This window comes from Lissotriton helveticus, chromosome 2_1, assembly GCF_964261635.1.
Source record: "Lissotriton helveticus chromosome 2_1, aLisHel1.1, whole genome shotgun sequence".
Lineage (NCBI taxonomy): Eukaryota > Metazoa > Chordata > Amphibia > Caudata > Salamandridae > Lissotriton > Lissotriton helveticus.
The window spans coordinates 1,518,051,078-1,518,064,828 of NC_136059.1; the positions used below are offsets into that span (position 1 = coordinate 1,518,051,078).

Below are 13,751 nucleotides of genomic sequence, written 5' to 3' on the forward strand. Positions count from 1 at the left end.
TACCGCCCAGGCCTACAAATTAGTCTAATGAACAGAATTGTTTTTTTCATATTTCTTCCCTTGCACAGATCTGAGCCAAGCGAACTAATAGACAAAGACCAGTGGGTCTCTGTGTTTCAAACTTTTGAATGTGATTGAAGAAGCATGTTCCATCCAAATCCTAAATTCTGCATAGAAAAACATTGCTGAGAGTGATTTTTCAAGAGTGACGCATTGTGATGCAACATGCCCCACACCTACTTAGTTTTGAAACTCTGTCTTGAAGGATTATGCCAGTCATGTAGCCAAGAATATATGAGAGTCATCATTAAAGACAAGCGTGATTTAATAAATAATGTACAATGTTCACATTCTGAGAGTTTGCACAAGAGAATTTGCAATACAAACATGTTAAACAGTAAGATTTACATTACAAATTGTAAGCAATTTAAAATTCACCATGGCTGTACAGTGACTATTGAACAACTGCTTAATATTGCTCAGGTTATTATGAACTAAAATGTCATGGATGATATTGGTGAATGATTTGATGTAGGAGCACCAGACCAGTGGGAAGTAGTACTTCGTTATCATTCGAAGTGATCCTCAGCCATACTCCTGAGATGCGGTTGTCGTCCTTCGCCAAATCACAAAAGTCAAATCTTCATGTTTCTCTATGGCTGGTGTAGCTTTACTGTTCAATGATTTCTAATGGGTCTCTGGATGTCCTCTGGTGGGATATTGTGTTTCAGCAATGAATGTTTATGAGAAATGGAGATGGTTAGGGATCCTCAACACATTTTGTCAGTGGTATCAGTCGCAGTGGTCGAATCAAAGGCCAAAGAAATGGTAAGTAGGTTGACACCTGAAAGTTGAAAGAGTGCAAGGTCAGATAGGTCAAGTAGGCAATTGCCCATCCTCACAGTCCAGCAAGCAATGGAGGCACCAGGAGCTCATAAAATAAATTTTGCTCTGTGTTCAACTTTGGCTTGCAAAGAATTTGAATAACGTTCACCAAGGTGACGGGGGAGTCAGCACTGAAGAGATTGTGACTCTTCAAACACGAAAAGAGGTAAGGCAGTTTATAAAAATGTGCTGCCATACAATATTGTACTCCAGCAGGTGCCCCTTGTCTTCTCCAGTGTCACACCCTATTGTTTTGGAATCATACAGATTATTTTTACCAATGTGAAACAGGCCTGATAAATGTCAGTCCTAGGGGTCGATTACGATCTCGGTCGAAACGGAAGCTTTCCGACCGAGATGGTTGGTTTCACTATTGACCCCCTAAATACAATTTCAGTTGTCGGAAATGAAACTGGCCAGTCATTCCAGTTGGCTTCCAACAGGCTCAAGGAGCCCGTCGGCGTGTCGGAGTCTGGCCCGTAATTCATATGGATGCATTTTTATACCTTCCATATTATGATTAGGTTTCCCTGATTTCCGCTTTGTCTGATTTTTAGAGATAAACACAGACAGAAAACACTGTCTCCCCTGTCTTTATTTATTTTTGAAAGTGGAAAAATACAGATAATTTAGCTTCTTTTGAGTGATTCATCATGCTGAGATTAATCACTTTCAGGCCAGTAGCTGTACATAATGACAGCAAGGGGAGCTACAAAACTCAATGATATGTCCTTAAATTACTGCATATCTCAACATGTATGTGTGTTGTTACACTATTTCTTTAATGTGAGTTTATTATGTTTATATTTTTTACTGTGTAATGTGCTAAAACCTGACAGGCATTTAAGTATGAGTCCACATTTATCTGTTAAATAAATGCAGAAAAACACGAGTTATCACCTCATCTATTTAAACAACACAAATTACATATGGATAAATACCAATAAGCTGGCCAAAAAAGAAATATGGACAAATACAGACGGAAATGTTCAAATAATAAATACCATAAAAACGTGAGACCTAATTATGATGCACGGTTTCCGTGGCAGACTTTCCATGCCGGCTTCCGACATGGAAAGCCTGTTGGAAAGCGTGTTTGGGGGTGCCTGCCACATGGTGCAGGGAGGAACACAGCCTCCCATTTCTCTATGGGAGCTTGTGCTACAGCTGATTTATAGCCACAACACATGCTCCCATAGGGAAATGTAAGTATGTGACCGCACCATGTGTGGTTGCATCATAATTAGGCGGTCATGACTGCCAACTAGAGGTCAGTCGGTCCATGTTTCCATGACAGTGTTGGGCGGGCTCATGGGGGCAGATAACGATGCTTACTCATGGGCCCCCCTTTGCATCTGTACCACATTTGCAGAATTATTTTGCTCTTCTGTGCAATCACAAAGCATCCATAGAGGAATTACAGCTAAGCTCTTGGTGGCTCTATTCTCACATGATGAATCTCTGAATTGGTAAAGTAGTTCTCTTCTAAAAGGTTTTACACCCAATCTTCCCCAAAATAGAGGTGTTTCTTTTATGATGATGAGTGCTTTGGACAACCCTACCCCGAAATCTCTCCTCCTCCAGCACCAATGGGATGTGATCGCTCAGTCTCGCTAGTTCCATTGTTGGTTACATATTTCCCTAGGCTCTTGAAAATCTATGTATTTCGTTCCTTTTCAACCCTCATAACTGTAATGTAATTTAAAACAGTAACCAAAGTCCTTATATTATAAGTGGCTCTGGAATTATGAGACTAAGAAGGGCCGATTGTACTCTTGAACGTCTAGTACAAGAATATCGTGACACAGTAATACTGTGGACAAAATATCGAGGGACAAAATATTAAAGGGTAAATGCACAAAGGGACATATACATTTGCCATTCTTAACTCCAAATAAATAAAGATATATGTATATGTATTTTGGTACACATATGTTGAATTAGGTACAGAAAATGTTTACATACTTACCTTTTGATATTTTATCGCTTGATTTTTTAATCAATGATATTAGTGTCCCACAATATTGTTATTCATGAGACACATAGGAAGGCCAAATTATGGAACACAGTGCAAATTATACAGCATAATGTAGTACATTCTGTGACAATACTATTTTGCTGTTTTATCAAATATTAATGCTGTTCTCGCAAAATGTTTTGCCTCTCTAGTACCAGTATAGCACATGGTGACAAACAGCTCTCTACAAATCCACCCTACATTTACATTACATTCCAGTGACCCCCATCGATAAGTGATGGTTTGTTGTGTGATCCTTTTAGTCTGATAGTACTCACACTTTCACTCACATTGACAGGAAAAAAGCATCAAAATCTTACCTCACCCTACTTAGAAAGTATGAACTCGCACAACCGGAGAGTGCTTTTCATCATTTTGATCATGTCGTCAAGCTGGTAGATAGAGAGAATGGAAACAAGAAGGCTATTTAGACATGACAACATGTATAACAGTTGACTTATTTTTCTCAAAAAACGCAAATTGTGGGCATTGCCAGTAAATGGTTGACCCCAAGGAATAGGAGCTTTTTTCTCCATTGATTAAAGCCAAGGCTAGCCAAATTCTTTGTCTAGTCTAGAAGTGAGGATAGAAAAAGCTACATTTGCTCCTATTGTGAAAGGGAATTTTTAGCCCATAGATCCTTGCTCGCCCACAAATTGGATCAACCCCAGTGTATTTTGTTTCGCAGAAGAGGTAAGTCTAGTAGTCAGAAGGGTAATTGTTTTAAATAATCTCTTTTTACTTCAGGAGATAAATTCCACCTCTGTACATTTACACTGTGCACTAAAACCAGCTTTGAAGTTAAGAAATCAGCTCTAGCTCTCTAAGGGTACCAGTGGATGAGAGACGGATTGAGTTGCTACACCATTCAATCCTTGTTAATAACGTAAAGAATTCCTTGTGTTTCTGAGAATGGAGTATAGTTTCCATGGGAAGTTATTTGTGTGATATCATGTGGATGTACTTTGTTTGTGAGGATGGTATGGAAGAAACAGAATTTGAGAGAGAAGGCACATGAACATGATGGTATTGTATTTTAAAGAAAACTCACTTGTTTCTCAGGTGAAAAGTTGGGGATGTGGAAGTCATCCCTGTATTCTGTTGGCGGTACTTCTTCAAGCAGATTGTCTGGATCCTGAAAATATAATAAAAAAGATCAGCATTACCAAGACCGTTGTAAACCAATGTAGACTGTCATGAGTCTTGAAGATGAAAGTCATGAAAGGCTGCACACCTCAAGCAAATAAAAAACATATGTACAAGAAACAGCATACTATGTTCACTCCTGTTTTGGCATTTCACATCCCAAGCACTTTGTACTCATCACCTAAAAGCAGAACATATGTGTGAGTGAAATATTGCTTTTGTGAGTAATGGATCAAAGATGCAGTAACAGTGAATAATAGTGATTTGGCAGTGTATACGTGTGCTGCTACCATAAGTGCTCACTCTGCTCTTTAACTAATAAATCTTGTATGGCTCTTTCTAAACAATACAGTTTCTACCTTATCTGATAAATACCATCCTGGCTCCCAAAGGGCTTGCCATACCATTGACAGATCACTCACCTCCACTACATTGTAAAGAAATCAAGAAAGAAATTACTGGGGGGCGTGGCCAAGCAGCCGAAGACGGTAGCTGCATTTTGAGCGAGCTACATGCCAGCTCCTAGAACCTTGCTGAATCCGAAACTTTGGGTGGAGGAGTTGGCCTAATGGCTAAGGCGCTCGACCTCGGACCTGGGGATCTGGGTTCGAGTCTCGGTACCGATGCCAAAACCTCCTGTGATTCTGGGCAAATCACTTAATCTCCCCGTGCCTAAAATGAATGTGTGTCCGTCCTCATGTAACGTAACTGGTGCTATGTAAAGCGCTCTGATACCTGATTCGGTTCGGGTCTAGTTTGCGCTATATAAAACTCTACAAAAAAAAAAAAGTGACCTATTTTCAGTTGCAGGCACCAGTGCAGTGGCCCTATAATCACCCCCTTTGGCCCACCCAAACCTATCCAGGGAGCCCTGGATGAGAGAGCCAATTTCTGCAATCGACGGCCTGGGTGTGCATACGGCCTACCTGTAGATGGGCCTGCCAGAGGCAAACACCACCTGGAGCTGTGAACCCACAGTGGCAAACCCTCTCTGCATCGACTCCTGGATCATGAGAGGGAGAGAAGACAGGCGAGTGGCTGAGGTGTGGCACATTGCTGCTTTCACTTCCAGGTGGTGGCCCGTAACAATGTAACGGGCACCTTAGAGTGGAGGAGATGGACTGGTCACCACACGTGGCTAGGACTGAAACTGCAGCCTGGTTAAGCCAACTATGGGGCAACCTTTTCTTGGATGCAAACATCCATGTGGTGCCCGCTACACTTGTCCCCTTTGGCCAACCTAAGCCCATGTAGGGAGTCGGGGAGGAGAGAAACTTATTAGGCAAACAACGACCTGCCGGGAGATGGACATGCCGCCAACAGACACAACCTGGAGCTGAAACCTCAATGCAGCGACTTACCTCTACCTCTGCATTGACTCTTGACTCGCAAGGGAGAGGATACAGCCACATGGGAGGGGAGTGGTAGGGACCACCTTTCATTTTAAGCACCCCCATGGGCTTGTGACAGCCCAGCTGATTTGGTGGCCCAGAGTAGAAAAGAGGGGGTGGGCAACAGGAGAGAAATTCCCCACAGAATACTTCAGAACCTGCATCATGGGTTGTGAGCTATCCTCCTACTTCATTCTGGAAAGGGCGCACAGGGCACTGGCCCTAAGGCCACAGCCAGGGAGACCGCCTAGAGGCATTACCATCAGTATACTGTACCTTATGGACAGACTATATCCTGCGGCAGGCACAACAACGTCCATTGCACCAACTCTATGGTTACGCTCTCCCCCGATTACGCAGGTAAAGTGCAGCCCCTTCGTACATCTTTCTTAGAGGTCAAGTGAAAAGTTCGGGCTAAGGACATTCAATATATGCTGATGTACCCTGCCAAACTGAAAGTAATGTATCAGTGGAGAACCATTTTGTTTAAGAGTCCGGAAGAGCTCTGGGACTGAGCGGCGGAGAGGAAATAACTGCCCATATCAACTAAGGAGCCAATGACAATTTGGGAGGCCGAAGGGGTCAACCATCCCACTCTAGGAGGAAACTCAGCAGACTGATAGGAGGCCAACTGTGGTCACAACTGGAGTACAGACATAGGGCATCCTCCTCAGAGAGCTCTGGTGATCATGGGGGAGGGGACGCTACCAGTGGATGATGAGATGTTATTCAGTGGTATAGAGTTGGGTCCCTTTCCTTCCTTACTTCCATGTAGGGCTACAAGTTTATTCTCATTCGCTGACAAAGAGGAGACACATTGCACCTGTAAAGAGGGGCTGTCTTGAGGCAAATCACTCCCTGCTACACAAGACTATGGTGATTACTTTATTTTGATAGAGTACTATGTTGTATTGTATGTTGTTCCTATTCAGGTTGCTTGTTTTTGGGGCGACAGATGCTTCCTCTTTAGAAGTGTTGATTAGAGGGTTGTTGGGGGAAAAGTTGGGTACTTTAGGGTTGAGTTAGGTCACAATACTACGTCTCATGCAAGACACATTGCACAGGCCCTAGTCAAACGGGCTCTTTTTAGGCTCTATTTATTTACAGCACTATTAGAAAGTAGACATTGCACTTACTGCTTTTTGTGCGTGACAGCCCGTCTCTAATATACGTCTGGGGTGGGTGACAGCTACACTTTGTGCATTCAAGCAAGACCGCCACAACACATAAAGGATAGATGGATCTGAGTACCCATCTAAATATATCTGCATTCTGATGGCCTTGCTTGGGCGAGGTGGAAGGGAGGGTCTAACACGTCACTTGAATAGGCAGTGTCCTGTCCTCACAAAAAGGACAGATTATCCCTGATGGACAGGACTGAGTTGAAAGGAGAACCTATGCACTTCAGAGGGCTGCTTTGAAGTCACACCCTCACATCAAAGGCACTTTTGGGTATAAGTACTGGGTCTTTGACCCCCACCCCGAAAATCAGACACTTCTAGATCTTGAACTGAATCTATCAGAAGGACTGTTGTGGTGCTCAAATGACAAATTTTTAGACTGCAAGCTTGAAAGGCCTGCTTCTATTTTGCGTTGCCCTGCTGTCTGCTGCTCTCGGACTCGGCTGAAGGAGAGCTTGACTCTGCCTTACCGCCAAGTGATCTCCAGGTGCTTGTGGCTTGCCTCCTGTTGCTTGAGACTCAGGGATATCAAAGCCCTTACCCCTGCTCCTGTGCCTGAACTTTCTGGAAGTGGTCCGGTTAGAGGCTACACACAGGTATCGAACGGGTGCCAGACGTTGCGGGCGGTGTGCCATTTTCGCCTCCACCCCCCTTCCGAAACCTATGGGGAGGGGATCTTTTATTTTTCAAACTATACAGGTTCCTCTGATTATGAGGTAATTTTCCCACAACTTGTTGGTTTGTTCATTTTGCACCTTTTTTTACATTGATTTTTAACTTTCACGTCGTCTGGTCAGGGTGGGCCTTAGCGTGCCCATACCGCCGAGGTACACTCCCCATGGTCCTGACGAATGCCCAGTAAATCACACATCAATGGCAGAAACATGTTGACCCCACTTTAAGTGGAAATAGCCAAACAATTAACTTGGTAGTTTCCTAAACACATTGCTTTTAATATGGCAGATTGGCCACAGAATAAAGTTTTTATGTGAGACACAATCTGGACATTTTTAAACCCTTTTCACATTTAAATAATCTTCACAACGGATGTATGACATTACAATGCATGCTTTTACCACGCATGCCTTTACAACGCAGTTTTTACAACGAAAACCTTTACAACGCATAGCGCTTTGGGGTGCTGAATAGTGAATAGTTTAATTTACTATTCCAACTCCAGTCCCCGTGGACACTAGGGAAGGTGTTGGATAGTAAATTAAACTTATTCCCTATCCTAGAGCGCCCCCCAGCGCAATGTGTTGTAATGGTTTGCGTTGTAAAATTTGCGTCGTAAAGGCACTGCGTGGTAAAAGTTGCATTGTAAAGGATGTTTCCCCTTCACAACTAACCAGCTCCGCAGTAATCCTGGCATTGTAGCACACCGGGGAGGTATTCGGCTTCTCCCGGTGGGCCCGATGATGAAGCATGTCACCAACCAGGGTGGTGAGTGAGGGCTTCCTATAGAAATCTAATAAGACTTGCATACTCATCTTCTCTCCTTTTGTGCTTCTATACATTTATTGATTTACACTCTTTCGTTGTTTGAAGCTTACTGGAAGTGGCCCAGATACTTGCAACATGGAATTTGGCGCATCTCCTGTCTGTTTGTAATAGAACCGGCGATCAACACTGTTGCTGGAGTTTAATTGCCACATCACATTTGAACCAGCACTTTGCCTCTAGAGATTAATGCATTGGACAGCGCATCTCCGCCACTGCAGCTTGGTGAAATCGAGGCATCCCCTCGACTGTGTGGCAGAATCTGGTGAGGCACATCCCTCAACACCTCTCGACTCAACCACCCATCTTCCGAACTGACACATCGCCATCACTACGTGGAACAGATCGACCCATCTCACTGTTTGTGACCAGGAAAGGTACTTTGATCACTTGGTCCTGCATGGGTCCTGTAGCTGGCCTGCCCTTCCATGCGGTCAGCCTGAACGTTGACTTTGACCCGGTCCAGCACAATGTAAAGTAACTTTTTTAATGCTACGTGCTTCTAAGCGCTTCACTGCATGTATTCCTTTAACATTTAATATCTCAACTTCTATAAATTGAATTTTTGTCATTTTGGTCTTGTTTTGTTTATAATAGTGTTAGTATTTCTAAACCTGTATGGAGTCTTTTTGTGGGGTATTCTTTCTGTTGCTGTGTGTTTGTGTGTTGCACAAACACTTTACACGTTGCCTCTTTATATAAGCCTCACTGCTCTGTGCCAAGCTACCAGAGGGTGAACACAGGTTATCTTTTAGTGTACCCTGACTAGGGTTACCGCTTCTGCTTGGACAGGCTGCATTCTTTTGCCAACCAGAAACCCAATTTCTAACACATGAGACCCATAGGAAAGCTGGGACAGGAATATGAGCCCGTTGACATGCAAAATTAAGGGAAATATGGTGTGATAGATCTCCCGCCGATCATGATGGAGTATAGAGCCAGTCAAGTCAAGAATAACTTTATTTCAGCTCAGAGAACCATGAAAAGATTTACAAATTAATATGATTAAAATACAATACATACACAATTCATCATAAAAAGGTAAAATCTCTGTACAGATTTTACTCCTAAGGCTATCTGATCGCAATGGAGTCTCTTACGCAATTAGCTACTGCAATACAGATTTCAGCCGTAGCCAAAGCCAAAGACGGTAATAGTTAAAACCATCAATACGAGCAAGAGTGAATATTTCTTAGTAATGGGAGCAGAAATCTAGTTCTCTCTGATTTATACAATGTGCAAAATAATACAAAGTCCATAGTTCTTTAAACTGACATTATCACATGGGCAGAGCATAACCTTGTTTGACCACCCTCCTTGGCGAGGAAATGCCGGCAACAATGTGCACAGTGCATAAACAGAACCTGGTTAGATAAAATCAGAACTGGAACTTAGTAGAAATAAATAGATACCATTGTGCAGGGGCAGGAAGCAAACAGGGGACTCCAATATTGTCATGTTGGTAACTAATAAGCCTATTACCCCTGGAACAGTATGCCTCCTTAAAAACTCCTTTGGCATTTAGGGGAATTCCTTCAGGGTTTTCAATAAAGTATTCCAGACCAATCTCATGGTAAATCCTCTCTAAATATTAAAACCATGGAACCTTTAAAACATTGTCTGATTTTTGGGAATCTTTAATAACATCACATGAAAATATTAAATCCTCAGAGGTCCCTATCTTGGCCTATAGAAGAAAAGGGGCACTGTCTATACGGTCTTCCATAAATTCTAGTTACGTTCTGTATGGCAAAAGAGGTAGGAACACTTTTTGGGAGCATCAGTAATCTTTTCATGAATTTATTTTCGATTCCTACAAACTGTTGGTTTTTAGCGTAGCCCCAAACCCCAGCTCCATACCTGGCAATAGAGAGACATTTGGCTATAAAGGATAATTAGTTTCTTCACAGGCTTGTGCCCCAATGTATGGTTTAAATCTTTTATTAATTTTCAAACAGGAAAAAGGACAAGACCCCCAGCTCCCTAGGGACAATGCAATAAAGACAAAAAGTTGTCCCCAATTTAGAAGCAAAACGGAATAGTGCATCCATCACCCTACTTGTCTGCTGTGCTCTTATGGTTAAAAGAGGTTCCCATCTCAACAGTTTGCTAAAAATATTGCCCAAGTATGAGAAGTTACTGACCTTTTCTGTGTAATGTGCTAAAACCTGACAGGCATTTAAGTATGTGTTTTTTCCCCTTTACTGCCATATCTTACTATGGCTGTGGTACCGGAGTGACGACTGGGGAGTAGGGTTACTAACGCTTTTTCCACACCCATACCTTCCAACATAGCCCATAATTTATCTCGGTTGACAGTGTCAAAAGCACCAGATAGGTCCATGAAGGCCAGATGGATAAAACTCTTCAAGGACCTTCTGTGCTTATTAATGATTAAAGATGAATTAAGATATTGTTCAGTTGTACCCCGCCCTCTCCTAAAACCATAATGAGTATTGGACTGAATCCAATTTTCTGATGCCCAATCTTTCAAGCGTGCAAGGAGGACTCTGCCCAAAACCTTATCTGTGGTATCTATCGACTAAATGGGCCTTTGGCATGCCAGGTCACGTTTTGCACCTTTCTTTAAAGATTGAGACCACTGTTGCTTCCTTCCATGATGAGGTTGTATAGCCCTCTTCAAAATGGTGGCATTACGACAGCTGTTGCATGTTTTGCCACACTACCTCCAGAAAATCCTTACCCATTGGTTTACAACCCTACAGTTCAACATCAATAGCTACAAGTAGGGAGGACCGGTGCCATGAATCTCTCATAAGGAGTGCATTCAATCCTTTGTGATGGCGGACTAGGGGCAGTAGACATCAGACTATAATACTGGGCAGCTCAGCTGCTGGCGGTTAATGACTGGATCTTTGGGGACCTGGGGGACCCAGCCACGAAACTTAAGCAGACTCCCTTTACCGGGTAAGCACCAGGGTTTTGGCTGTATGGGGAGTTTCTCCTGCCCACTATTCCAGCCATTTTAGCCGTTCCAGCCATTCCATTGATTAACTGGAGGTTGCCTACTAGGAAGAAGCTGTTGCGCATGGGTACATGCCCAACAGAAACGGTAGGGCAGCAGGGCACTGAGATAAGTTTGGGATCTGTAAATAGGGAGACATCTGGCAGACATACCATATGATGTTCTACGACCAACTTGAAGCTAAAGAGGATTTACAGAGATCCCAGTTGTTTATTTACCTACTGTGCGGACATGCACTGGTAAGGCACAGGGGCCACATAACAGCACTCACAAGAGTACAGTCCATTAGAAATCTGATTCATGATGTTAGCCATTGGTAGAAAAGGCAGATCTTGCTTATACAGAATTCTGGTGCTAAATGTCCCTGACCGGCTAAACAAATTGCAGGAAAGATATGAGTCAGACCTGCAGCCCTTGGATGATGACAAATGGATTAAGGTAAACAATGGCAGCCGAAAACGGGTAATATTGCCTCACCTGAGATTAGACCAGGTTAAAGAATATATTAAACCCCTGAAAGGCTATGAAGGATGGGGAGGGACAGCTGTCCTGAATATTTTCGTTATGGACAGGCCAGAAGCTCCTTCATGCATGTGGTGTGGAAATGCCAGGTGATTCAGGTGTACTGGATCCTGCTATACCCTAACCTACAAAGGGTATGCCGATTTCTGATAGAACACAATCCCATGTTGGCTATCATGGAAGTATTTCTGGGATGGGATGGGTAAGGGGACAAAAACTGATGATTGGGACCGGTTGTATTTTTGCTAAACGTCACAAAGCAGGCCATTGGAGATGCAGGCCCCCCACAATCTCAAAGTAGCCAAGAGGGATGGTATAACTGCTCTTTAGCTGCGGAAGCAGTGTACAGATCCAGAGGGCAACCAGAAAAGTATGATAGAATCTGGGGACAGTGGAAAGTACAGCACAAAACACCCAGAGCTGGCCACCATAGGAAGTTCTTGGTGGAAAGTGCACAGTTGTCCGTGGCACATATCCATCTATAGTGAACCGGATTGATAGCAGCAGACTTAACTGACGTCTACTTCATGGTATTCCAGAACTAAATGGGATGTTGTGCAAGGGAGGTATGGGATGGAGTGCTATGCAGTGATACAGTAGTGTGATCTTAAATGTGTTGAAAACTCAATAAAAAGAATTTTCAAAAAATAAAGAAATTACTATCCAGCTACAGGAAAACTCAACAAGAATTTCCTCTTGCGCAATAACTGCTCTTGAACCAGGGTGAAATTGCAGCAATGAAACTCATCCAATCTGTTCACTTCGCTGTCAAAGCTGACCCTGCAGTTGTGCCAGCTGGACTTTTCCCCAACTTTTAATATTATTGACTGAAGTCCTACAACCTATCATGAGATTTTCAGGCTGTCAGAAATCCCTCAATACGGTGAGCTGTATGGCTACCAGGTCAGTGGAGTACATGCTTCCACTGCCCTGCCCACATGGAGTTCATTATTTGATGGGCTGGCCCATCTATAAACACTCCAATATTTCTGAAGTTCAGATTATAGAAATATCTATGCATACATACATGCAATACCAGTGTAAAGTGTTAGAGTAACTAGCTAGAGCTGGGACTGCTGTTGTGACTGACATATTCTAAGACAGCTTTCTTCCCCCTTTTTTGGTGCTGTTGCATTTCTCTAAACTATTCATCTAATCTGAGCCTTTCATTGTCTTCCTTTTGTTAGCCACTAATCATCTTAATCACCATTGTCATGCCCCCAGCCAATGAGCAGAGACCTTCACATATATTAGCTTGCATGATTTTACAATAGGTCTCGAATTTGCACGGGTCAGAGCTATAGACGTAAATGACAATGTCTTTTACTTATGTTTTTTGGTTTGGAGTTTAGTGGATCTATGTGGTGTCCAGTGGAATTATGTCAGTTGTATTCAAGTTGTTAGTTTTGAAATTGTGTGGGGTGGAAGTGTGTGGTGTATTTGTGTAGTGGAATTGCGGTGCATTGTGAATAGACAGGGGTGAGAGCTGCACAAAATAGATAGAAATGGATGATAGAGAGGGATAGGTAGTTTGTGCAGGAAATGGTGGTTGAATTTGAGATAGAAGAGCAGAAAGAGTATGTGAGAAAGAAGGGGAGAGCAGGCCACAGATGCATAAAAGGGAGCACATGTGTATGCGGAAAACACCTGAAGAATAAGAGGAGAGTGTGGGTTTGAGGGACAGAAATTTGAGATAGAGGAGCAGAAAGTGTATGTGAGAAAGAAGGGGAGAGGAGGCCATAGATGCATAAAGTGGGGGCACATATGTATGTAGGAAAGTAAAACACTTAAAGAATAAGAGGAGAGTGTGGGTTTGAGGGACAGAAATTTGTGAAAAGGCATGGTATGGAAACTGTGCTTGAGAACTCAAGTGAACCGTATGAGAGAGGCAGGAAGAGTGCATGAGAGAGCGAGAGAGAGCAGTGAGAGAGAGTAAGAGAGAGAGAGATGGAGGTACAAGTGGAAGGGGCACCAATAATAGGGGGGAGGCGGGAGGTGGACCAGGGAAGAGCGTGAGGAGGTACAGGAAGGTAGCGGATGTGAGCAGGCAGTATAGAGAGAAGACAGGGAGCGTGAGGGAGGGATGGGAGAGATCAACGGTATTGTAAGATGAGAGGGGTACT

General features: G+C 43.1%; 1 protein-coding gene across 5 annotated transcripts in view; it reads right to left on the minus strand.

Annotated features, from left to right (window-relative positions):
- Window positions 1-349: 349 nt before the first annotated feature.
- LOC144819832 (maestro heat-like repeat-containing protein family member 2A) overlaps window positions 350-13,751 on the minus strand; it is a 75,124-nt gene continuing 61,722 nt past the window's right edge. For 2 of the 5 annotated variants that reach the window (XM_078677558.1, XM_078677559.1), the window contains 3 exons: window positions 3,954-4,037; window positions 3,223-3,294; window positions 350-844 (listed from right to left, as the gene is read on the minus strand). In XM_078677558.1, the coding sequence (XP_078533684.1) occupies window positions 3,229-3,294; window positions 3,954-4,037 (150 nt within the window). In that variant the 3' untranslated portion in view covers window positions 350-844; window positions 3,223-3,228. The remainder of the gene's footprint in view (window positions 845-3,222; window positions 3,295-3,953; window positions 4,038-13,751) is intronic. The other 3 variants (XM_078677560.1, XM_078677563.1, XM_078677561.1) reach the window with 3 other exon arrangements.